The 27,926-nt window shown below is 42.7% G+C and overlaps 1 protein-coding gene across 1 annotated transcript in view; it reads right to left on the bottom strand.

Annotated features, from left to right (window-relative positions):
• PPM1H (protein phosphatase, Mg2+/Mn2+ dependent 1H) overlaps positions 1 to 27,926 on the bottom strand; it is a 213,877-nt gene that overhangs the window by 94,664 nt on the left and 91,287 nt on the right. Inside the window, exon 2 of the mRNA XM_084617301.1 lies at positions 12,620 to 12,788. Coding sequence (XP_084473427.1) covers positions 12,620 to 12,788 — 169 coding nt within the window. The remainder of the gene's footprint in view (positions 1 to 12,619; positions 12,789 to 27,926) is intronic.

The raw sequence follows: 27,926 nt of genomic DNA, 5'->3' as shown, positions 1-27,926 counted from the left end.
ACCGTATATACTCGTTCATAAGCTGAATATTTTTGGTAAAAAGGTGATGCATCAAAGAGCAGGGGTCAGCTTATAAATGGGTATACACCACAATTTGATGATTTTAAAAACTCTATGAAATCATTTAATTGAATATCTAATACATTGTCATTTGTAAACAAAATGAGGGGCTCCATGCCTGCAGATGCTCCAGGTAAACAAAATGTCCCAACCCGCCAGTGGCTTATCCTGACAGGCCGGGAGCCAAAGTTTGCTGACCCATTTATTGATGTCAGTACTGTAGCCTTTTAAAGTTGCAAAGGCTTTGTTTAGTGGACTAGATTGGCTTGAAAGGAACACTAAAAGAGCAGTAACTTGATCTCTTCATGCATTTCTACCAATGGACTTCATAAGACTCGAGCCAATATAAAAATATAATGTGCAGAATTGATGGAATCTCTAATAAAATTGAAATAGCCTGTTATCCTCACAGACATGCCAATCTACAGGGCTGCTTTGAAATAAACAAAGAATAATAATAATTTGACAGTGATAAAGCAGGTGACATTCCTGTATAAAATCCTACAAAAATCTATAACTACAATAATAAATCTATTTTCATACTGGTATTTAAAATGAACAGTGAAATCAAAAGAAAAAAGGTCTGCTTATCACGCAGCGTTCAAACTTAAAGTCGTTGTATATGCAGAAGCAAACAATAATTGCGCCGCTGCTCGTGAATTCTGTATCAATGAGAAGCAAGTAAGAAAATGGCGAAAAAATAAAACACTAAAAGACATGCCAAGAAGCAAGAAAAAATGTTCGAGGTGCACTTCATTTCCCGAGCTGGAGAAAGATCTCAATAATTGGGTTGTTGAATGTCGACAAAATGAGCACATTGTCACTAGAACTGGAATTTGTCTGCGTGCTCTACAAATGTCGAAAGATGACAAATACAAGTCAGTAAAGCCATCAATGTTTGTCGCATCAGCGGGTTGGTGTACTCGCTTCATGAACCGTCATAGTCTCTGTCTTCGTCAGAGCACAAAGATAGCGCAAAAGCTGCCGAGAGATCTGGAAGAAAAAAATTGAATCTTTCCAAAGGTTTATTACAGGGGTAGGCAACCTATGGCATGGGTGCTGAAGGCAGCATGTGAACTGATTTTCAGTGGCACGCACACTGCCCGGGTCCTGGCCACCGGTCTGGGGGCCTCTGCATTTTTATTTAATTTTAAATGAAGTTTCTTAAACACTTTAAAAACCTTATTTACTTTACATACAAAAATAGTTTAGTTCTATATTATAGACTTATAGAAAGAGCCCTTCGAAAAATGTTAAAATGTATTACTGGCATGCTAAACCTTAAATTAGAGTGACTAAATGAAGACTCGGCACACCACCTCTGAAAGGTTGCCAACCCCTGGTTGATTATAAAATATCGAAAGGAATATGCATTTGAACGGTCACAAATAGGAAATATGGACGAAACACCAATGACATTCGATCTCCCGAGCAATAGAACGGTAACCAGTGTTAGTGAAAAAACAGTTTTAATTAAAACCACTGGCCACGAAAAAATCCATTTTACAGTGGTTTTATGGTGTTTGGCAAATGGATCAAAGCCCTCCTGTTATTTTTAAAAGAAAAACCTTACCTAAAAACATGAAATTTTCTGCTGGTGTCATTGTACGTGCACACAAAAAGGGATGGATGGATGAATGAAAGTGGGACTATTGAATGGCTGGGAAAAGTGTGGAATAAGAGACCAGGAGCACTTTTCAAGAAACCTGCTATGCTCATTTGGGACATGTTCAGGGCACACAAGACGGATGAAGTGAAAAATGTGGCCAAAAATATGAAAACTACTTTGGCTGTAATACTTGGAGGCTTAACTTCAGTTCTACAACCACTTGATGTCTGCCTGAACAAACCCTTTAAAAGACAGGCTACGCAAAACGTGGTCTGAATGGATGTGCTAAGGCATGGTGAAGTTGACAAAAGGCGGGAATCTTATGAAGCCCGAAATCAATCTGGTCGCCCAATGAATCAAGGACATGTGGGTGTCCATTCTCTCGGAAATGATAGAAAAATCATTTAGGAAATGCTGTATCAGCAATGCACTCGACGGGTCAGAAGAGGATGCCATATTTGATGATGACACAACAGAGGCTGATGATGAGAAGGAATCAGTCTGAAGACGACACGGCTGACATCTACGATGACAATGCAGGTGCAGCTGTGACTGAAGCTGAGTTTAATGAACTGTTTGGTGAATCAGAGACTGATTCAGACTTTGAAGGATTTTAAGACTTTTTAAAGTCTCATATTGTTCTAAGTTACTTGTTACATATTTGTTCAGTTATTACATATTGTTACATATTTGTTCAATTATTGTTATAAAAACAACAGGTTTTCTTGTTAGATTACATTAAAATAATTCTAGCAAAACTTTTGAGTTTCTTGCGACGCCAGCTTTTAAAATGTAGCAGGAGTTGGCAAACTTTGGCTCCCGGCCCGTCAGGGTAAGCCACTGGAGGGTCGGGACGTTTCATTTACCTGGAGGGTTCACAGGCACGAAGTCCCTCAGCTCCCAGTGGCCGCTGTTTGCTGTTCCCAGACAATGGGAGCTTCAGGAAGTGGCGCCACTGGGAGCTGAGGGGCTCCGTGCCTGTGAACGCTCCAGGTAAACAAAACGTCCCGACCCGCCAGCGGCTTACCCTGATGGGCTGGGAGCCAAAGTTTGCCAACCCCTGAAATATTGGGTCAGCTTATGAAAGGGTCACACAGTTTTTACCATTTTTACTTATCCATCTTGGGGGGGGTCGGCTTATAAACAAATGGGCTAATGAACAAGTATATACGCGGGTAATTTCTCAGAGATATGTCACAAATCAGAATGTCAAGAAAGGGCAGTCAATCTGAGCTACTACATCCTAATCCTAGCACAAAATCCCCTTTGCAATATCACGTTTACCCCATCACTGAAAATTCTTGCAATTCAAAATGCTAATGAGCTGTATTGCTGAAATTAACATTTCATTATTAACCTAATGTTGCTCTAATGACATGCATCTTTCAAGACATGAATTATAAAATGATTAAGTAAACCTCTCTCTATCTGATTACCTTCCCCAGAACTCAAGTAGTTGGTCCAATAAAAGATATTACCTCACCTACATTGTCTTTTTCTAACTATGACTTAACAAAACATGATGAGGGCCATACTTACAGAATGGGGGACTGCCTCCTGTAAAACAGTGACTGAAAAGGACGTAGTGGTTAATAGTGGACACACAACCCAACATAAGCGCCCAGTGCAATGTTGTCACAAAAAGGATTAATGCAACCCTTTATGTATAAAGAGGGGAGAAGTGAGTAGGAGTAGAGAAGTGATATTACCTCTGTGTACAGCATTGATAAAACCCATACTGGAATACTGAATCCAGTTCCGGTGTCCACATTTTAAAAAAGGGATTTTTGAAAAACTGGAGAAGGTGCCAAAAGAGCCACAAAAACAATTATAGGGCTAGAGAAAATGCCATATAGTGAGACATCTGAAGAGCTCAATCTGTTTAGCTTATCGAAAAGAAGACAGAGAGGTGATTTGATTACAGTGTATAAGTATGTTCGGGGCGGGGTGGGGAGATATACTAAAGGGTTCTTTAATCTAGAGGAGAAAGGCATAACAAGAATACAAGGGTGGAAGCTGAAGCCATACAAATTAGAAATAAAAGGCATGCATTTTTATCATTCAGGGTGACTGACCACGGAAACAAACTATCAAGGGAGGTGATGGATTCTCCCAGCTCTTCATATCTTCAAATCAAGACCGGCTCCCTTTCTGAAAGATATACTTTAGCCAAATGCTACCTAGGCTTTTAGTCAAACCAAAGTTATGGGGTTCAGTAAAGGGGTAACTGGGCAACATTTAATGGTGTGTGATATACAGGAGGTCAGATTAGATGAGCTAATGGTCCCTTCTGGTCTTAAATTCTAGATATCTGTGAAAGCAGCATCCCATCCAATCTCATTAACTTGAAACATGGGGTGAAATTCAGGCATCTTTGGCTTCAGTGGGACCAAAATTTCACCCATGGCTTAGAATCACTCAAAGTTCACATGAGTGCTGATTGAAACAATTCTTTCAAAGCTGTTTTTCCATAGAACTATAATTTCCCATGAAGTACCATGGCCAGTGACCCCTAGCACAGATGCCCTACCCTCACAGAGAGAGGAGAAAGTGGTGCACCTTGGAAGATGCAGTCTGGCTAAAGAGCCCAGCCCACAGAGGAGAGCATAAGGCACCTTAACTACAACTCACATGAGACTAGGTGGCGCAATTTTTGAATACAAACACTTAGTTTTTCAGCTGAAATATTTTGGTTTTTGATATTCCAAAAAGTTTAGCGGGTTTTGTCAAACTTTTCAGCAGAAGGGCCTCCCCCAACATATTCTGACTAGCTCTAATTCACTCTTTAAGGAGAGGAAGTATTAACACCTATGAGCAAGATAGAAGTCATTAAGACCTGCACAGAGCTGTCCACAGCAGAGTGCATTTTGCCTCTCCCTGTTTGGCAGTTTCTGCTTACTGTAGTTCTCTCACTTTTTTGCGGGGGGGGGCGCCATTTACTGGTGTGGTAACTCTTCGTCTTCAGTTACTGTAGGAAGGCTGTGGCAGCTCTCCTCCTCTGTCTGTTATAGTGGGAGGGTGCCAGGATGGGGCAGAGAGGAGAAGAGCTTCTGCCTCAGGTGATTTAGGAGCAGAGCTAGAAGTTCTGCCCCTGAGTCAGTTTCGCCGTTTAAGGAAGACCCTTGCTGGTCAGAGGGGATGCTATGCCAGCATGGCTCTCTGGTTCTGTCAGCAGTGCTTCTTCTGTAGAAGTAGTATTCTCTGGACAAGTGGCCCTCCCTGGATTAGGAAGGAAGCCTGAATGAGTCAGCGTACACACACACTTCCTCAGCCTTCCACTTGCTCGCTTATGCCCCTAATTCCTAACTTTACTACTCATTCCCTGTGCCCCAGCTGGGTGCATATTCACTGGGCTCTGCTTCAGGACAAGAGAGAGCAGGCTGCACTCCTGACACAGCTACGGCTCACACTCTCCCTCTCCTCCCTGTCACCCATAACTACGGGAAGAGGAAGGAATCCACAGACATGCCATCAGCAGGGCTACAAAACACATGGAATTAGCTCAGTTTCTTAAAGATCCTGCTCTTGGGGGCTGTTCCAGCCAAGAGCCTCAACTTCACCAGAGCAAGGAAGGGAACCAACTTCCTCTTAACCAGGAGGGCATGGATGGGGCCAGACATAGCTGCTCTAACCCTATCTCCCTAAGTTGCCCACGTGAGAGATCAATCACTGAGTTCCAGTACTGATTAGCCCCTGCATCCCCTGAGGCAACACAGCAGACCACGAGCCCCCTTTGCAGTATAATAAAGTATCAGACACCAGAAATCCCTGACAAACAAAATATTTTACTATGAAATGAATTTGGAATGATGAAGCTTATCCATTCTAACTTGGCAGATAGCATGGGTCAGCGGAGGGGACACTGAACACTCGGGAGACCAGGCTTCCAGTCCCAGCCTGCCCCTGGTATGCCGTGGGACCCTGGGCAAGTCATCTCACCTTTCTGCACCTGTTTCCCCTTCCACACTTGTCTATCTTGTCTGTTTAGACTGTAAGCTCTACAGCGCAGAGACTCTCTCTCACTAGGTGTGTGAACAGGGGCCAGTATAATGGGGCCCTGATCTCATTTGGGGCCTCTAAGTGTTGCTGTAATGGAAGTACTGATAACTTCAAAGAATTCTATTAAACAAAATAATGTGTTTTAGTTTGGGGCTAGAGAAGACGCGGCACACATGGCTACCTAACTGGCAATCTTTCCTGAGAGGGGACAGGCAAGAAATCATGAGACTCTCAGATTCTCTTTTTTTAAAAAAAAAAAAAAAACAATTTAAAAAGGCTCCTTTTAAAGCAAGTATTTCTTTATTTTCAGCTTGTGATGCCTCTGAGAATATGCAAGTACAGGAAGAGGGATGGTCCAATGGGAAGGACATTGCCTGGGACTTGGAAGCCCAGGGTCCATTTTTTGCTCCACAAATTTTCCTTGGGACACTGGGCAAAACACTTCAGGTCGGTCTACACTGGCAAGTTTCTGCGCCACAAGTTATACCACTTCTATTAAAACGTTGGACTTAAACCGCTGATGCGTGTCCACACAGTGCCCCTTGTGACGCTGGAGCACATCCACATTAGCAGCTCTTAGAGCGGCAAAGACAGCAGTGCACTGGGACAGGCACAGCATCACATGATGCAGGTTTCCCAATCCCATTGTTCCATGAGCATCCTACTGCATTGCCAGCTGCTTTTCAACTGAAATGGGGGGGGGGGGGTAGGAGGGAAGAGTGTGTGACAGGGAGTGTGTGCGTGTGTGTATGGAGGGGAGAGAGACAGTGTGTTTGGGTGGATAGAGAGTGTGTCAGCACGCTGTCTTGTAAGTTCAGACAGCAGCAGGAAGCAACCAGTCCTGAGGCAGGGGAAGAGGGGAACCCCCAACATCAGCCCCCACCGCTCTCCCTGGGCTCTCTGCACAGCTCCCCCCCATGCCTCTGTATTCAACAGCATAAGCATTCCTCTTTAATGGTTTGCTTTGTGTCCCGGAGCAGATCAGCACAGCACCCAGCGGCTGTCAGAAATGGTGCTTTGAAAGAGGAGGGGAGCATGTCTCCAGGGTAGCAGAGTTCAAAACAATGAGCAGAGCGGTTGCTTGAGGCATTATGGGACAGCTCCAGAGGCCAATTACAGTGCAGAAAGCAATCAAGTGTCTACACTGGCAATAGAGTGCTGGAGCCTCTGCGCAAATAGCCTTACGACTCTCGTCGAGGTGATTTTTTTGCAGCGCTGCAGCTGAGGAGTTTCTGCGCACAAAGTGGCTTGGCAGTGTGTTCCCGTCTGCAGTTTGAGCACCAAAAGCTACTTTACTGCCCAGAAACTTGCCAGTGTAGACAAGCCCTTACTCTCTTTGCCTCAGTTTCCCACCTGTAAAATGGGAATAATGGTAGTTCCCTACAATAGAGAGGTGTGAAGATCAAAATATTGAAGACTGTGAGACATCCAGACATTACGGTAATGAGGGCCAAAAAAATACTTTCTTCTGCTTGTACTAGTAAACTTTTGCTGCTGCTTAGTGACTTGGGTCACATGTTTTTTTATTTCAGCGGCAGTCACAAAGCAAAGATTTGAGTAGCCAGAATGGCTAGCCAGCTGGTTTTTGTGGCGGGATAGTGGAAGAGTGATGCACACAGTTCACAAACAATTTATTTCCCTGTGAAATTATCTTTTAAAAAAAAAAAAATCAACAGTTCAAACTGTCTCTTAATCCTGCCTCTCCCCCTCCACTTCTTGTTTGGCTGGTCAGAGTCCTTTGACTAGAAATTTAATCAATCAAAACATAGTAATAATAATATGAAAAAATCTAAAGTGTTTCTTTTTTAAATTTGGGAAGGATAGAGACCTCTGACTAGGCACCGGAGAGATGATTAAAAAAAAAAAAAAAGCAGTCATCTCACCGCACTTAATCCCAAAATGCATTTCTAGTCTGCTGTGAGATGTAATCAGCTTCAGGCTCCTCTGCTACTGGACCTGGCTGAGAGCTAGGACAGCAGTCTCCTGGTTTTGTAATTATAAGAAATTAATTCTGACCTTTTAGCAGGCTTTAGGTATGTGGCCTTTGTTTTTAACAAAGCAAAAGACAAAGAATCATGTGAGAGACTGCGTGTACGTGCACAATAAGAGCTTGAATCACTGACAAAAATCATACAGTACACAGCAATACAATTTGGGGTAAACTTTCAGGCAGGCTGGAAACTAGCCTCCCATTGCACATGAATGCAGGTGCAAATCTCAATAGTTACATATCCAACTATTTGATTAGCACCTGCAATCTCGTATGTTGTAATAGCTCCTGCAATTAATCATAAGGGCAAAAAATGCACCCAAATTTTTTCCAAATGCACCCTCAAATTGCCAGCTGGACCACTGAAAATATATACCTGTGGATCTAACAATAAACAGAAGTGGGCCAGTTGTCACCTTCACTAACCAAATGGTTGGGAAAACACCTCCTGATGTCACAAATGACATGCACAGTAGGCATTGTTGTGCAATGAACCTTAAGTCACACAAAAAATAGATACTTTTTGAAACTGGATATGCATGAATGACACTACAGTGTTAACCAATCAAAATTATTCTGCTTTAAGTTAATATTGTCTCATATTAGTCAATTATAAGTACTAACATTAAATCCTGCATTCTGACTGGTCAGCAACCATGGCAATATCCTAACACAATATAATAGGATGGAACTTGTTTTATTTACTTAACTGTATCTAATATTGTCAGGGCACTCTCTCCTCCCCCCAGCTACTGACAATCCAAAACACAGAATTTAATGATATTTTAATATAGTTTCTAATATAATCTTTGCAAATTAAAACAAAATGTCCAATTTGGGATCAAACCTAATTAATTAAGTCAATGGGAAAAATCTTATTTACTTGAGGATCAGGCTTTTGGATTCTTGTCTTCTGCTGCTTTTGTTATTTTGTTAGTTTTATTAAAAAAATAAAAATAAAAATGTTAATTTCCTTTTTCCAGGTTTCCTTGCTTTTTGTGGGCAAAAAAGTAGCCTTGCATCCCTTTCTTGCTTCACCTCCTCTGTATAGTCCCACCTTCCTCCTCTTCTTGGGAGGCTCTAACTTTACAGCTCAGCTTTGAGGAATCGGGTCCCAATCCTTTAAGCTGATGCACATAGGCAGCTTCCTGTCCCCATGCAGAACCCCACTGATTTCAATGGGGCTCCCCCATGTGGACAGACTCCCACACAGGTGCAAACAGCTTGCAGGATAAGGTTCCTAGTGCAGTGCTTCTTTTCCACCTCCAGCTGCAAAGGAAACTCTGCTGGAAACCACTTGGTGATACTGCACCAGATGGCAACTTCTCTTGAAAACTACGTTTCAGTATTGCTTGGCAGGCATCTCACACATCTCCAAGTAGCACTTAAATCGTTCTGGTTCGCGGGGGCTGGGGATTTCCAGTTACTTTGATCAAATGTTAAATGAAAAGGATTTTACAACTTCCAAATTTGGCTGCCATTTAAAAGTCATACAAGCGTCCCAGGGAATGTGAGAAAAACGGAAGATAGGAGAAGCAAGAAAAGGCATGTGAGCTTGCAGAGCATGTTCTGTCAAGTAGTAAAGAAATCTGAAGAAAAGAAAAACAGTATTAATAAATCAAAAGATTTCAAAATTTAATTTGCATTTTCTTTGTAATTGCTTTAACTATTTTAAACACCTTTTCCCTTAAACAATTATTTAATAAATCCTTTCCTTCTTCCCCTCGTCCTTCCTTTATTTACATGGAACCCTTTAATAATCACAGTAAGATTTCAGAGAGTGTGTCATTCTGGGCTATCCCTACTGAGTGGCTGCAGAACTCAGTTTTGGCCTTTTTCCTAACAACCCATGAAGTGAAATAACATCCCAGCAAGACACATGCATTGAAGTGTCTCATCTCTATTTCTACATACTAATGTGATGGAGAAGTGCCTGCATTTTACATAATCTTCCTCATATTAAAAAAAACCAAAATCCTATCATATTAAAAATACAGTATCCTTAGCACTGGGACAACACCAAAGACAGATACAGATAAAAGATCTGCTATGCTTTACATAATACAAATAATTAATAATAATAATAATAAAGATGTGACGTCTTGTCTTTTTTCATAGGTTCAGTCCAGCACACGCACAACTAGAAAAAAACTCTGCTAGCTGCTGGAGCAAGACTGCCCTCTAGTAGCAAAGTTTCTCTAGCCATGTGCTCCCTCTTTTGGGAAAATATTATATTTCCAATTTTAAATCTGCAAGCAGTAGTTAGATACATGACCGCAAGGTGCACTTCCCCATAGTGCTAGTACATGTTATAGCATCCTCTCGTGGTCTCTATTTAGCAAATATGGAGGTAAATCTATAGACAGGATATATCAAGAAAACATATTGAGGATGGGATAGCAAATAATACCGTAAATATTGTCATGCTATCAAAGACCAATCGTGCCTCATCTGGAATACTGCGTTTATTTGTGGTCTACCTCTTTCAAAAAGACAAATACAGCAGAAATTGAAGAGGCCCACACACAGGTAAACATTAGAATTATGGAAAGACTTCTGCGTGTAGGAAGATTGTAGAGCTTAGGACTGTTCACTTGAGAGAAGAAAGGGCATGAGAGCAGTATATTAAATAACAAATAGTATGGAAAAGGTAAACCTCAGATTCTATAAACCGTTTTTCATTACACGGGAACATGGGAACATTTAACTAGGCTGGCAGTCAGCAAGTTTAAAACTGATAAAATAGTTTTAAAACGTAATTAACTTGTGGAACTCTGTCATCATGGAGAAGATAATAATGAGAACATCTATTGACTAATGAGTTACATTTAGATCAAATTAAAAATCATGTAAACTAGGGATATAAAACCACTAACTGCTTTTGATTTGGAAAAACATATTCCCTTTGGGCAAACTATTACGGAAATAGACAAACATAAGGTTTTTACCTTCCTATGAAGCATCTGATTGTGGCAACAGTTGGAGACAAGAAACTAGATTAGTCGGAATATTAGTGTGATCTGGCATGATACTTCCTATGCTCCATGAACGTTGAAACAGTATATTAAGCAGGAAGACAAAAACAGATGCAACAGTTAACTGTATGTGTGTCAGATTAGCACTATACTGCAGGATACTAGCATGGTCTTCACTTGTTTTAAAATGAAATACCAAATGAGGTACACATGTGCAATTACTGTGACTGTGTGTACAAGTCATGCATTGCATGTTTACATGGCTATTATGATCAGTTGTGCATGCAAATACTGAATAGATTTGCTGAATCTCAGTGTTTGTTTGAACTAGTTCAATGCATACCTGAATGACTATTTTGCCTAGGCAATTGAAAGTTTAACTTGTTTAAACATCAGGACCTTGACAAAACCTGTAGAGGAGCTTGAGTAACATTTTAAAAAGAGCCTTATTACTATTTGGTGGCATCATTCTCTGCTGTCCTGGTGTCTTGAACAATTTCAAACTCACACTGATCAAATATAAAGATTCCTCTGTCCCAGTTTTCTTGGTTTTGGTTTTGATATTCAGACCTTCCCCCACCCCCTTGTACCTGTTCATACCCTCAGGGCTGAGACTGTGTCTTCTACTTGTTTGTACATATGTTTCTGTAATTGAGAAGTTCCACATATATTTATGGTGCCTTTAAAATAATAATCCTAGTTTGTGAAAGACTGAGTGAGAAATGAAGCTGAAAACATCATGGGGAAGATTGCTGATCTGACAGGCAAACACAAGCACCTAAATGGCACCAATGCATGCATTCTGTTACCGCCACATCACATTTCAGTGTCATGTAGTGTCTACCTACACATGCCACATACAGTATATTCTACAATGGCTAAGGCTATGATTATGCACCAGGGTTGGAGCTGTCAGCAGGCAGCTCTGCAGCTCTCAGATGCTGCTGGCAGCAGCTCCCAGGCACTGGGCAGCAGGGGGATCCCGGAGCTCCTGAGGGTCCCCAAGAATTCCCACTGCCACTTGGCTCCCTGCAGCAGCCCAGCCATGGCAGGGGATCCCACAGCGTTTTAGCCTCAGTGGGTGGCGGTGGACCCCCCACAGCATTTCAGCCACGGCGGGCAGGGAGGAGACCCCAGAGCCCACAGCTGCTGTGGCTGCTGGACCCTCTTCCCTCTCCATTTTGAAAAGGATATTTTTAGTAAAAAATCATAGATAGGTCACAGGCTTCTGTGAATTTTTGTTTATTGCCCTTGACCTGTCCGTGATTTTTACTAAAAATAGCTGTGACAAAAATCTGAGCCTTAATAATGGCCAATCTCCCAATGATTGCAAGAAACCCTCTATTTGACAATTTATGTCAAAATCTGCCCACAGGAGAAATTTCTTCCATACCCAGTGCTATTAATGATTAGCTTACATCATGAAGTACATATATCCTTTTAACTCCTATTTATATATAAATATTGGAACTATGCATGATTAAGGACTATTTCTTTTATGAATCTTACTAAGCTCTCTCAATACTATCTTGTGGCAGTAAATGCCACTTGTTAAATATGTATTATAGTAAAAAAGTATTTCCTTTTATCTGTGTTAGATATGTTGCCTTTAAATTTTGCTTACATTCTCTTGGGCTTGTGTTATGAGAAACGATCGACAGGTCCAGCCAATGGACCTTCTCTAGATCCTTCATTATTTTATATACCTCTAGCATGTCCCCTATCATTTTTTGTCTCTTCTCTAAATTAGAAAACCCTTTAAGTGAGAAACATTTTGCAGCATGTGAAATTCAAAATCCAAAAGTGGAGCTAAGTAAAACGAGTGAAGTTTTCTTTGATAAAGCAGAGCCAACTAGGCCACAGAGGGGTAACAAGAAAATCTTCAAAACTTAGCAAGAATTCTTGGGTTTTCCATTTGTCTTACACTGTCTACTTATGTTAGTTTGTATTTCTATTCAGACAGCAAGATTAGTGGAGACTACTTACTGAGTTTTCTTTCAGTTGTAGTCCTTCTCCATTTGGCAGTGAGGACCTTCGTTTGGTGGATGTGTTTTTGTTTGGTGTGGAATTAGTGCCTCCAGCTTTCTTCTTTACAAAAAGCACTTCACAACTTGCTTGGTCTTCATTGTGTGTGCTCTTCCCTGCATTTATTACCCTAGAAAAAACAAAAGGCATGTTAGTTTTAGCAAACCTCAGAAGCTTCTATCACTGTTTGCTAAATGACTTACCAAAAATCAAAGGAATGTGGCCAGAAGGTTTCTAAATACTCATAAGCTTAAAGTTTGAACTTTGACATTTATGGGCATAAGATTTATTTATGGGATTTTTCATAAACAAGCAAGCATTTGGAACAGTACAAATTGAAAAATGTAAATGAGCATTTCCACACAACTACATGAGCATTAATTAACTGAATCATTTCTATGATTTATCCATAGAAGGAAAACATAAATTTTAAACTAAAATTATACTGGACTGATTCCTGAGGAATGGGTGAGTCTGGTAATGTTTGTACTTCCCAGCTAAAATAAAAATTAAAAAAAAAAAAAGATTTATAATTGCTCTTTCAGTTTAATTCACATACCTACAATCACCCTCTAATAGCTATGGTTGATAATGGATAGGTCAGCTCCAGAAATCTACTCTGTCCAGTTCCTCTGAGTGGTACAAGCAGAACATATCTACCAGATAGAATGCTCTCTGTACCGATGGCTCAGAATGGAAGGAAGTGACAATTATAAAGCACTTACTCTTAAATTTAAAAAAAGAAACAGTAGGAGAGATAGTATGTGGGATGGAAACTTCAAAGTGGGGGTTCCTGTCTCTTGCTTTGACAGGCTGACAGAGGTTATTTGTAGTATGATGAAGTGAGCATAAGTATTTGATTTATTTCAGAAACTGGATGTCAGTTAATTAAGACAAAAGAACAAGCTCAAACCAACCTTAGATGAAGATTAATTATGCTTTGTTTCAATGTGTGTGTTTGTACTATATATGTTCAACAGACCTGGAAGGTGAGTGTGTACTGACCTGGAAGTATAATAGCCTCAGATATGTGAGGAACCTGTACAACATAGAATTAAGTCCCATTACAACAACGTTAAGTTATTTCCCTTTTGATTAAATGATTGTCTCCTTCCAAGAACACATTTTCTAACTCATCCCACCCTCTCTCCAAACCGTTAAGTCTCCTTGACAAATCATTGTTTGGAGGGAGAATACTCCTGTTACTGGAGTTTTGGGCAGATAGGGCTTTTATTTATTAAATAAATTCACATGGTTATCAGGAGTGTGCAAAGTACATGAACAACCTGGAAGCATCTCACAACCCATTTAATAAAATCAAACACACCTGATTCCTCGGTCGCTGATATTTTTACCCCACATACATACAAAAAGACCCACAGTCCACTATAGGCATCATCTTACCTATTCTTACCAGGTTATAAAGTTCCAAATTCTATGTCACTTTAAGATAAAAATTTTAAGATAAAAATATCCTTTTCCTCTTTTTGCTTTACTGTATATAAATGAGTATTTTTTTTCTTTTAGTAAAAGCAACTCAGTTGTACCTTGAAAAACGACAGTCACCAACCATAACCATACTCGTGAATGAACAGATCTTTGAACAACACCAAATGTTACTATGCTGCAATCTGACATACAAGAATTTGTATGCAGTTAACATCTGTATGCATATTACCACTGGCTGTTTGCAAGGGTTTGTTGTACATAAACATCAACTGTCGATTAAACCATTTTGAGATACTTGCAAGTAAGGGATTGAAGAATGTGTAGTTTCAAGCTATCTGCCAGCAGTTTTGCAACTCTGATTAACTCTTATGCCCAATATTTGCCAAGATGGAGTTTAGATATTTGGGTATAATGGATTTCTGGTCTGAAGGCACATTGTTTTCTGGATGGCAGCGGTGTGATTTGAAACCAACAGCAGTGAAAATACAAATAAATAAGCCAGCGGATAGTAATAATAAGCCAGGGTAAATAAGCCAGCGGATAGTAACTCCCTGATTGCGTGTGACTAATTAGCTGAAAGCATCACTGAGCTACAGAAACACTAACTAAAAGTACTGTATTATGGCTTCTAAATATCTTCCTGTAGCTTAGCCAGGGCCACCCAGGGGATTCAGGGGGGCCTGGGGTCTTCGGCGGTGGGGGTCCTTCCGCTCCGGGTCTTCAGGGCACTTCGCCGAAGACCCGGAGCGGAGGTGGGTCCTTCACTCCGGGTGTGTTCGGCGGCACTGAAGGACACCCAGCCGCCAAAAACTCTCGTGGGGGCCCCTGAAAACTCTCATGGGGGCCTCTGCGGGGCCCGGGGCAAATTGCCCCACTTGCGCCGCGCACCCTCCCCCCTCCCGGTGGCCCTGAGCTTAGCCCATCACTTTCTCCTCAGCGTGGCTGGCAATGGTTTTCAAGCACCATTTAAGTCATGAACTTAAAAACTAAAGGAAAGGAAACATTAAAGCAACAAAGCTGAGCACACAGGCTGTTCTTTATTGTGAGAATACTATTAGCTGCACCTGTTTTGCATAGATCACAGAACTGCCCTAACTCTGTACTTAATGCTAGACTAAGAACTACTACTGTGAGAGACACTGTCCCTTTGGGGCCTGTTAGGTCATACACACACACACACAATACAATGTTATTTATAAAGCTGCTTTATCAAGCAAACCTCTCAAGGCACTGAATGATCCAAAAAGACTGAAAGAACACAGTGACCCAGTCGTAAGTAAACTGGTTTGGCAAGGCAATTACCATGAAACATCTGAAGCTTTGTACTTCACTAGTCTGATGTGCCCATGCGTGGAACTAGCTGGTAGAAAGGGACATGAACAAAGTATCCTGAAAGCGCTGGTCTGGCCATTTAACTCTTCTATGAAGGATTTCAATGCCTCTTTGGCCTCTTATTCTGGAAATTCTGATGGAACCTTGAAACATCAGAATGTAGCAGTTCTTTCCAGCAGAGGCATCAAATGCTGCAGCTTCCAGACAGCGAACATGGCTCCAACCTGATGCTGGGCCATGCCTGTACCCTCACACAAAAAGGCCTTGAACTTCTGCCACTTTTGGGAAAGGGATTCAGTGAAGGTCTATGCTCCCCCCGAAAGCTTGGGCTGCATTTGGAGCATATATTGTTAGCAATAAAAAATTGTGATGCTCAGCACAGTAACCGATAACTCCTTCCTGACAGCTTCAAGCAGCTTTGGGCGTTTTCTCCTGCTTGAAATCCTTTTCATCTGACAGTTTTAGCCCAATGTCAAACAAATACTTGGCCAAAGAGATGAGCCTTGCACTTTGTCTTTGAAGACAAAAGAAAATTGCTTTTGAATGTTGACATGCTCCCTTTGGAATTCATAAGTAACTGCTGGCTTAGAGTTGAGATAACAAAATATTTTAAAGATAGAAATCAGTGTTTTAAAGTTTTGCTCAATAACCCAAATTACTAGGATATGCAAAACATTGTCTTTAAAGTATTTAAACAAACTGTACATCATCTTTACAGACATAGGCTCCTTTGAAAACCTGAGCCTAAGGAATTTAATGAAATTCAATGGACATTGGGCACCCAACTCCCTTAGGCCTCTTTGAAAATCCCATCCATATTTACTAAAGTTCCAGATCATAACTAGCCCTGAGCTGATGGTGCACAAGCAGGTATAGACGCTACCAATGTACATGCTCCTCTCCCCTCTGACTTCCAAAGGGGGTGGTGAGTCTGCCTCTCTCCTCACACTATAGAGCAGGAGTGGGCAAGCTACGGCCTGCGGGCCAGATCCGGCCCCTCAGGGCTTTGGGTCTGGCCTGCAGGATTGCCAGCCCCGGGGTGCAGTGGGGATAAGGCAGCCTCCCTGCCCGCCCTGGCCCTGCGTCACTCCCAGGAGGAGCCAGTACCACATCCCTGCAGCCCCTGGGGGAAGGGAAGGCAGAGGACTCTGAGCACTGCCCTCGCCTGCAGGTACCACCCCCCACAGCTCCCATTGGCCGGGAACGTGGTGCCCTAGGGACGTGGTGCTGGCTACTTCCGGGAGTGGTGCAGGGCCAGGGCAGGCATGCAGCCTGCCTTAGCCCCACTGCACACTGCTGCCACCCCGGAGCCACTCAAGGTAAGTGGCACTGGACTGGAGCCCGCACCCAAAACCCCTTCTGCTCCCTGCACCCAACCCCCTGACCTGAGCCCCCTAACCTCTGACCTGAGCCCCCTGCTGCACCCTGCACCCTTCCTGCACCCCAACCCCCTACCCTGAGCCCCCTCCCATACCCTGCACTCCCTCCCACATCCCAACGCCCTGCCCTGCATGCAATTTCCATACCCAGATGTGGCCCTCAGGCCACAAAGTTTGCCCACCCCTGCGATAGAGAATGGTGCTGGTATTTTTTCCCTCCACTTCCCGCTCCCAGGAAGCTGTGGCTTTAAAATCATAATATCACTCCAAAGGGTGGGGGCTTAATTGTGTTTTAGAAAGCAGGATACAATTAAAGAGCTTTATAGAACTCAATATACTTGTAAAAGTAAACAAAAAGACTTAAAGATGAGAGGAAATCCAACAAGATACATCAGCAAAACATCCAAGCTTCTTGCTTATACAACCGTAGTACATGAAACAGATAATATAAAGATGTATTGCTAAGTTTCAGAAAAGTTCCCTTCACCCTATTTAGAACAGAATAGGCTTTTTCCACAATGAAAGAGTACAAGGTTTCCTTCCGTTACCTGACACCAGTGTTTTATTTGTGCATCTATGTTTCAAGTTTCAGTGTGATTGCATTTTGCTCTACGACTGGAAAAAGAACAAATTTTGTTTTTACAGTGAAAGTTTGGCTTCTGATATTAGTCTAGTAGTTCCGACAGAAGTAAGTCCACATTGTGAACCAACTGGAGGCCACTCCACCATACACATCAACCTGCCAAGGACAAAACTGTGGGATGCAATGTGCAACAGAGACCCAAAATGAAGGCCACTAAAAATTATTAATGCTGGAAACTCAAAATGGCAAGGGATTCCTTCCCTTAGTGCAAATAATCCTTTCTATGATCAGTTTCATTTTTTAAAATTTTTGTTGTAATTAATTTTGAATAAAAAAAGGGAGGGGACACCGAATTGATATGAACCATAGGAGTGACTTTGGGAGGAAAGAAAAAGAGTGACATCACTTGAAACAAGGAACATTTAAGAGTTATCCATTCCATGAAAAACATCTAGCTGCATAGGGATTGCTTAAGAAGCAGTTCAATGACATCTTTAACTATGCTTCCCAAGCAATATGGAATATGAAAAAACAATTCTTAGGAATAAGGGAAGTGTAAGCAAAAATTAGGTGAATGCAAGAAGCATTTAGCAACAACCACCTCCTGCCAGCTCTGCAAAAATGAAGAGTAGGTACCCAGGTGAAAGATTATTTTGTTACTTTTAGAGCAATAAGCAATACATTCCAAAATTGATTGATGTTGAACCTATAGAGACAGATGCGTGGCCAAAAAGTTATGAGACTTGAAGATTGAGAAGGTTTCAGTGGTTGCATCTTTTAAGTCAGCGTAACAGTCTCTTTTCCAGATCAGAGCGCCAGCCTTGCTATTTTTGGTTCCTGGGCAATAAGAGAATACAAAATCAAAGCACGAAAAGAATAAGACCCACCAAAGTTGTCGCTGGTTGAGAAACCTGGCTCTATGCAGATACTACAGCGAATTCTTTCCCAGGTGTCTGGCTGGTGGGTCTCACCCGCATGCTCAGAGTATAACTGATCATCATATTTGGGGTTGAGAAGGCATTTTCCCCCAGGTCAGATTGGAAGAGACCCTGGTTTTTTTTTTGCCTTCCTCTGCAGTATGGAGCATAGGTCACTTGCAGGTTTAAACCAGTGTAAATGGTGGATTTTCTTTAACTTGAAGTCTTTAAATCATGATTTGAGGACTTCAGTAACTCAGACGTTACGGATCTATTACAGGAGTGGGTGGATGAGGTTCTGTGGCCTGCAATGTGCAGGAGGTCAGACTAGATAATCATGATGGTCCCTTCTGGCCTTTAACTCTATGAGTCTATATTCTAGGTTCTTATAATCAGAGTACACTTGGACAGGGTACAGGACCCCTTCTAGATAAGACCACCTTTGAAGAGTGGTGCTACTAATTGCCCGGAGTTTTCTCCAATTTTTTTAATTTTGCTCTGTGGGTGAGATTCTCATGGAGTAAAAGACGCATGGATGTAGCAATCATTGAGGACTGCATTTTTGGGATTGCACCACTTCAATTGCCAAGTTGGAAACACCTGCTTCAATGATGAAAGCTTGTGTGGACTAATACAGGAGCCGTGGTAAATGCAAGTTTTAATTACTCATAGGCCTGCTGGATCTCAAGAATGCGGAGGAACCTGGTATCTTTGCAGAAAAGGGCAGTGAGAGGGTGATCCGTTCCAAGAATCTCAGGGTGAACAGTCAATAAAAGTTTGTGAACCCCAGGAAACGTTGTAATTTGTGAATGTTCCATGGCACTAGCAACCCAAGGACTGACTTTACCTAGAACAGCCATTTCAATACCAGCAGGAGATAGGATGAATCCGAGGAATTCTATAGTGGATTGATCAGAGGTACATTTTTCTACCTTACTGTGGAGACCATGTTGGCACAACCTCTTTGGGATGGAATGGACATGCATGGTGTGTTTTTAAAAAAAAAAAAAAAAGAAGAAGTATGGCATCCAGGTGTGCTACCACATATTGATCCAGAATGTCCCACAGAACATCATTAATAAAATGTTGTAACCTTGCCTAGGATCACAAGATACTTGAAGTGACTGTAATGAGTTCAAAACGTGGTCTTCCATTTGTCCCCAACTCTAACACATACTAGACTGTATGTGCCCCTGAGGTCCAGCTGTGTGTATTCCTGAGCGGCATTAATGCAGTCCATTAGTTCAGGGCAGTTTTAATAGGTATTTATTTCAGATGACAACCTGATTCATAGCCTGATAATCTATGCACAGTCAGAGGCTTCCTTAAGACAGAAAGACAGAGACAGAAAGGAGGACTGGCACCCTGGCAGGCAACGTGAACTTATGAATAAAGCTTAACGTTCTCTTGTACGTAGGTGTGCAGTCCAGCTAGTTCAGGCTTGGAGATGGCATATAGATCATAGAATCATAGAATCATAGAATATCAGGGTTGGAAGGGACCCCAGAAGGTCATCTAGTCCAACCCCCTGCTCAAAGCAGGACCAATTCCCAGTTAAATCATCCCAGCCAGGGCTTTGTCAAGCCTGACCTTAAAAACCTCTAAGGAAGGAGATTCTACCACCTCCCTAGGTAACGCATTCCAGTGTTTCACCACCCTCTTAGTGAAAAAGTTTTTCCTAATATCCAATCTAAACCTCCCCCACTGCAACTTGAGACCATTACTCCTCGTTCTGTCATCTGCTACCATTGAGAACAGTCTAGAGCCATCCTCTTTGGAACCCCCTTTCAGGTAGTTGAAAGCAGCTATCAAATCCCCCCTCATTCTTCTCTTCTGCAGGCTAAACAATCCCAGCTCCCTCAGCCTCTCCTCATAACTCATGTGTTCCAGTCCCCTAATCATTTTTGTTGCCCTTTGCTGGACTCTCTCCAATTTATCCACATCTTTCTTGAAGTGTGGGGCCCAAAACTGGACACAGTACTCCAGATGAGGCCTCACCAATGTCGAATAGAGGGGAACGATCACGTCCCTCGATCACGTCCCTCAGATGCCTGAATGGAATGTTTGCTCCTGGTTGTAGCTTGACTGGGCAATCAGTCTCTGTGCAGGGGCAAGGTGCCTGCATTTTTGTTTTCTTTCCACCTGAAGACACCATTGTAAACACCATTATTGGATAGAAGTCAAGGACCGGGATCAGTGGGCGGTTCTGCTGGGCTACTCCAGCTTGCTACTGCTGGGGAACGACTGAGTGCTGCCCATTTCCTGGGATCAAGCAGTGCTGCTGGCAGGATTCTAAGGGGAAAAAAAGTCAACATTTAATTCTTGCCAGCAGACAAGGGGGTTGTGGAAGGCCACCACAATATATCCAAGGTCACAGGGAAGTTGGGAAATGGATGGTACTGAACTGTAGGGTCTCTCAGTGATCTTGGATAGTAAACTTGAGAGGAACTGTTTCCATGGCCACTGGTTCAGAGGATAAGAAGAACCAATCGAACTTCTCTACTAGGTCTGGAACAGCTTGGTCCACAGGAGAATCTGTAGTACCTGGGCTGCTTCTGTATCAATCAAGTTATCTGCTATGTCAGTCCATAGGGGCCTTCTGTGGAGGTTGTGGTTGGGGATTCCCCAGGATTCGTAACTCAACTGGCACTTGTAGGTGCAGTGCCGGTCGACAGGAACCAGCGTGTGTTCCAGCGTGAGGTTCAGGGGAACACTGTCAGGATGCTCAGGCTAGCCTCCTTTTCTGAGCCTGGGCTGGCTCATTTCTCAGATTCCTTCAGGCTGGGATCCTCGTGGGACAACTGGAAATATTGTTATCATGAGCCGGGTCATCCTAAGGCAGGTTAAGGTGTCGTTGGTCCTCTCTCTTTTTAGGAGTGAGTTGCTGTTGGGTCAAGTCTACCCACATTGACACAACGGGCTGAGGGACAGCAGGTACCAGCTTGGATGACAGTGCAGCTGGACGAGTCCAGTGCATACTGTTCTTTGCATGGAGCTGGTGGGCTTGCTCCCCCAATGGCTAATTCTCAGCAGCCAGCTGCTCGTTCTGCGCATGCAATGCTCAGTTGTCTATCTGCAGATGGATTGCCTTCTCGTATAGTGCCAATGCCCCTTAGGGAACAAGGGAATCCAGAGGATCCATCCTTGGCCTGGAGGAGCTGGAGTGGTCTGAGCAAGCTGTGAGGACCAGGGCCTGAGTGGTCAAGCCTTATGGCCAATGTCAGGACCGGAGCTGTGGTCAGAGATGGAGTCAAGCCAAAGGTCAGAGAGAGGGTTGTGGAGCAGTGACATGGAGTGAGCCAGGAAAGCAGGAACCTGGAAGCAGGAAGAGGATCTGGGATAAGAAGGGCAGGAACAGGCCAGGAGGTAGGAACCAGTAACAAGTAGAAAGACAGGGATCAGGTGAGTAGGCAAGCTCCAAAATGACAGCCAACCAGAGATCCAACTAGTTGCTTGGACAACTTCCTGCATCTCCTCCTGGCTTAAGTAGTGCATCTGAGAAATTCATGCTGGCCATCTTCCCCCAATCAAGAGCTTTGTGAGCTGGCCCTTTATGAGCTAGAGCTCTACTAACCCCCTTCTCCACTGGCGAGCTACCAGGTGGCACCCACAGTCCGAGCACTGCCTGGGGACCGATGGCCCAGGTTCAAGACCAGTGATCTCTGACACCTAGGAAGATCTTTAGCGGAGCTTTCTGTGTAAGGAACAGCAGATCCAACCTGGTAGGCTCTGCCTTCAGGCTGGTGGACATTTGTGTTTATGAAAAACAAATCAATACACCAAAGAGAACTAAATCTCACTTCTAGGTTTCTGCTATTTAGGAGGCAAACAAAGAGCACCTATCAGCATTGGTGAGGGCTATAAGAGGTTATGGAACTTAAAATTGAAGCAGCAGAAATTAACAACAAGGAAGGAGGACTGGAAAGGCAAATGTGGGTGTTTAAGGGACCAGACTAGTTATGGCAAGGCACCTTCTCGGTCTCGCCAGCCTCAGCTATTTTTAGTCTTAGTGAGATGGGCATGGAGTAAAACAGTCCCTCTTGGCTGCACAGGGGCAGTCCGTTCCTTCTTTCAGCCAGTCTTTGAGGCTTGTTTTTCTCCCTTATGGGAGGGAATGCAGCCTCGCCTCCCGTCCTGGTGAGGCTTGCTGCTCCTCGCCTACTGGCAGCTTGCCTCCCCCCTCTCCCCAACAGGGGAAGGTTTAAAAAGGTTTTAGGCAGCCCTTAGTTGGAATCAGCTGATCCTAACTGACCTCAGGTAACTCCCTCTCAGCTGAACCTGATTGACCTGTAGTCACCCCTCTCAATTGATAAGGAGGAGGGCCTTTTCCCCTTCTGGGACGGTTTTCTACCCCATCCTTGCAGCTGTCTGTCCTGAGTTTATCACATAGTACAATATCATGTATCATATAAAACAAAATCAAGGAATAATTTGTAAGGAAGACATTTTATAAGATCATTACAGATGTCTTTGACAGCTCTGGAAACTGAAGTACTTCATTGATCTACAGAAGAGGTTTGACATAGGCAGTGGAAGCCTGAGTTTTCTTCATGCTGTCCTATCAATTTGTCGCCAGCGTGACCTTGTTACATCATCCTTTAGAAAGGAAGGAAGTTCATTGTTCACATAGCCATCAGATGGAAGTGTCTTGTGATCATACTTGCGCCCACATTCAAATGAATAACTTAGAGGTGAAAGAGTAGACTATCCCATTTCTAGTCCCCTGAGCCACCCTATTCCATGTACACAGACTGAAGATTAACTTGTCCGATTAGTAGATATTGCTCTAGGATGAGACATTCACTTTGGTTAAAAAACCAGCAGTACAAAAACAGAAATATCCAAACATTTGCTAACTTGAATTCTGAAAAGTCAGGACTAAATATTCTGTTCCAGAATGCAGACATGAAAGTGAACTATTGCACTCAGCAAACTAGTAAAAAGAAAAACACATAGGCCATTTACCTTTGAATTATTTTTCATATTTCCCTTGCTTAAGGAATTGCAATAGTTCCTAGATCATCACTCTGCAATGCTGTGAAGTGCAGTCTCAGCTCTTCCAGGGTTAAAGAAAATCAAGATAAATGGCTTATGCAAAATGGTTCCAAGCTTTTGAAATTTATCTTTCATATTTAGCATGTGTGAAAGTTAACCTCAAAGAGTTTGATGGTGACGGTACTAATCCCTTTTATACAGCTGTCAACTTAAATTAGCATAAAGCTAATCTTCACAAGTGTGACAGAAAGAGTTTACACATTTCCATAGATAAGCATTCATTTCTTATTCACAATATTCATCTAACATAGCAGGTATTGTAAAACTGTATTATCTGAAAGAAAGTAATATTAGTGAAAAGAATGAGGAGTACTTGTGGCACCTGAGAGGCTAACAAATTTATTTGAGCATAAATAAATAAATTAATTTGTTAGCCTCTCAGGTGCCACAAGTACTCCTCGTTCTTTTTGCGGATACAGACTAACATGGCTGCTACTCTTAAAACCAGTTAATATTATGAGTTGACTTTTTTCTTATAAAAAAAAAATCAGAGTAGCAGACATCTGTATGAAAGCACCCAAAAATCCAAGGGGCAAGTTAAAAAAAACCAGAATGTACAATTTCTGCCTCCAAGAATCTGCACCTAGAAGGTGAACTCAGAACCCTAGAAATCGCTGACACATGGTGGAATAGCTCAAAGCAGAAGTACGTACTAATGCAGGAATATTACAACCCATAACTTTTCCCTTGTAAGCACTTTAAATGGCAGATCTATAGGCAGGGACCATGCACAATATACCACCAATTCACTCTTTGCTGTAGAATTGTGCTCCAGAATCCAAGCTTTACATTTTTATTATTATTTTTTAAATTAACTTTAAAGCCCCCATGGATGAAAGCTATAAAAAACAAAAGCTAAGTGCAAACCAATGCAATGTTGTCTTCCTAAACACGTAGGCAGCCTTAAACAGTAGCTGAGAGAGGTATGAATTGCCTTTTAATGTTAATGAACTATCAGGTATTTTATAAGCTTGATTGTGACCACTTGGAAAATATCCTAGGTCACTGAAGTCTCCAAAAAGTATCTTCACAATTTTAAAAATAAAGGTGAGGTTTTTAATACAGCTGAATAAAAACAATGGCAATTTCTCAGTCCAGCTGTTTGAAATTCAGTATCATGTTAACTGTAAACTCATTTGAAACACAAATTTTTCGAATTCCCATCATCCAAGTATCTTGTTCAATATTGGATAAAGAAAAGGGCTGTGTGGTACCTTCCAACTGTAGCAATTACTCCTGGTAACCATCTCTGAAGAGAAAATAAGCAGGTGTCCATGGGCAACCTGATTGTGCTGGGAAATACACAGTAAAGGTAGGGAACTGTGCAGCCTGGAAATACCCCTGTCAGGAGGGGGAGAGATGCAGGACTCTACCCAAGAGAGGGAACAGCTGGGGATCTTGAAGCTTGAGAGTGGGTACCTTTGCTGGGCCACTGAGAGGAAATATAGCTGCAGTTGCCTTGAACTGTGACAATTTGATGTGCTTATTTGGAGACTAGGAGTTAGAGACTACATGACCTGTTTGTCCCTGTTTTTGTGCTAACCTTTAAAGTTTTTTTTCCTGCAATTTATTTCCCTCCAACATGAAGTAGAGAATCTTCAGTTTAGTGCAGAGTGCCTAGGCATAACTGCAAAGAGGCACACATGATCACAACAGATTTTCAATAGTTATATAAAGTTATGTACTTATTTCTTTACTATTCTGTATTATGATGCTGGGGTAGAAACCGATAGTTAAGTTTGTGACTCCTTTTCATTTGTAAGCACAATTTTGACTTATATGCCTGCTTTACCCCTGCACCACCTTTCCACCTGAAATTTTGCCTGTGTGATCTCCCAGAAAAGGTGTTCCTGTGAAAGCCTACTTTATTCCCAAGGGAAAAAGCATTACAGAGAAAACATTAAAAAACAACAACAAAAGAACCTACCCGCATGCTAATAAGCTTACCTGAGCTAACCCCAAGTCTAAAATGCCATCCTTCACGCCCCCCAACCAAGAGGATTCTTTATGGTTACCAGTTCATCACAGCTTCAGCTTAGGGCAAGCACTCAGTGTTATGGGACCTCAGGCCTGGTTCTTCCAACCCTACCCTAAGGATTGGGGTCTTCTGTGGACCAGGGTCCCATCCGTTTGCTGGATCAGGAAGAAGCCATGAGCCAGTTTAAAACCAGTGTGATTATCCAAAAATCCTCTCTTTGTTTGGTGGTCCATGGAGAATCCAGTTTGAACTAATATACATGAACCTCTCCAGGGGTAGCTTTAAAGGGCTGATGGCAGAAGTAGTACGTTAAACGGCTGCTGCTCTGAAACCTGTCATTATGCGAGGCACTGCATTTAGCCGTATGGAGTGGAAATCTATCAACTGCATGAAAAAGCTTGCACAGATACAGACAGACATCATCTTCCTTTCCAAATGCAAACAGCTGGACATCGTACCAAAAGGACTGAAGGTAAAAAATCCATTACAATCTACATACCACACAGACTATGCTGACAGCTTGTGCCACACGCTCTCAAAGAAACTGCGGAACCACCTGATCAACATCCTCTACAGCAAACAGGGGAAGATAAAGAATGAGCTCTCAAAAATGGATACTCTCATAGAAAACCAACCTTCCACACAAACTTCCTCGTGGCTGGACTTTACTAAAACTAGACAAGCCATTTACAACACACACTTTGCTTCTCTACAAAAGAAAAAGGACACTAAACTTTCTAAACTACTACATGCCACAAGGGGCCACAGCAATGGTTCCCTCAACCCACCCAGCAATATTGTTAACCTATCCAACTATACTCTTAGCCCAGCAGAAGCAGCTGTTCTATCTCGGGGCCTCTCCTTCTGCCCCTCCACCCCCACGAACATGATACAGTTCTGTGGTGACCTAGAATCCTATTTTCGACGTCTCCGACTCAAGGAATATTTCCAACATAACTCTTAACAACATACTAATCCACAGAGACCTCCCTACCAACACTACAAAAAGAAGGATTCTAGGTGGACTCCTCCTGAAGGTCGAGACAGCAGACTGGACTTCTACATAGAGTGCTTCCGCCGACGTGCACGGGCTGAAATTGTGGAAAAGCAGCATCACTTGCCCCACAACCTCAGCCGTGCAGAACACAATGCCATCCACCCCTCAGAAACAACTCTGACATCATAATCAAAAAGGCTGACAAAGGAGGTGCTGTTGTCATCATGAATAGGTCAGAATATGAACAAGAGGCTGCTCGGCAACTCGCCAACACCACTTTCTACAAGCCATTACCCTCTGATCCCACTGAGAGTTACCAAAAGAAACTACAGCATTTGCTCAAGAAACTCCCTGAAAAAGCACAAGATCAAATCCACACAGACACACCCCTGGAACCCCGACCTGGGATATTCTATCTACTACCCAAGATCCATAAACCTGGAAATCCTGGGCACCCCATCATCTCAGGCATTGGCACCCTGACAGCAGGATTGTCTGGCTATGTAGACTCCCTCCTCAGGCCCTACACTACCAGCACTCCCAGCTACCTTCCAGACACCACCGACTTCCTGAGGAAATTACAATCCATCGGTGATCTTCCTGATAACACCATCCTGGCCACTATGGATGTAGAAGACCTCTACACCAACATTCCACACAAAGATGGACTACAAGCCGTCAGGAACACTATCCCCAATAATGTCACGGCTGACCTGGTGGCTGAACTTTGTGACTTTGTCCTTACCCATAACTATTTTACATTTGGGGACAATGTATACCTTCAGATCAGCGGCACTGCCATGGATACCTGCATGGCCCCACAGTATGCCAACATTTTTATGGCTGACTTAGAACAACGCTTCCTCAGCTCTCGCCCCCTAACGCCCCTACTCTACTTGCTCTATATTGATGACATCTTCATCATCTGGACCCATGGAAAAGAAGCCTTTGAGGAATTCCACCATGATTTCAACAATTTCCATCCCACCATCAACCTCAGCCTGGTTCAGTCCACACAAGAGATCCATTTCCTGGACACTACAGTGCTAATGAACGATGGTCACATAAAACACTACCCTATACTGGAAACCTACTGACCGCTATTCCTACCCACATGCCTCCAGCTTTCACCCTGACCACACCACATGATCCATTGTCTACAGCCAAGCTCTGTGATAGAACCACATTTGCTCCAAACCCTCAGACAGAGGCAAACACCTACAAGATCTCTATCAAGCATTCTTACAACTACAATACCCACCTGCTGAAGTAAAAAAACAGATTGATAGAGCCAGAAGAGTTCCCAGAAGTCACCTATTACAGGATAGGCCTAACAAAGAAAATAACAGAACGCCACTAGCAGTCATCTTTAGCCCCCAACTAAAACCTCTCCAACGCATTATCAAGGATCTACAACCTATCTGAAGGATGACCCAACACTCTCACAAATCGTGGGAGACAGGCAAGTCCTTGCCTACAGACAGCCCCCCAACCTGAAGCGAATACTCACCAGCAACCACATACCACACAACAGAACCACTAACCCAAGAACCTATCCTTGCAACAAAGTCCGTTGCC

Source organism: Lepidochelys olivacea (genome assembly GCF_965140295.1).
Source record: "Lepidochelys olivacea isolate rLepOli2 genome assembly, chromosome: 1".
In the NCBI taxonomy this organism is placed as follows: domain Eukaryota; kingdom Metazoa; phylum Chordata; order Testudines; family Cheloniidae; genus Lepidochelys; species Lepidochelys olivacea.
This window is presented reverse-complemented; position numbering and strand designations above follow the sequence as displayed.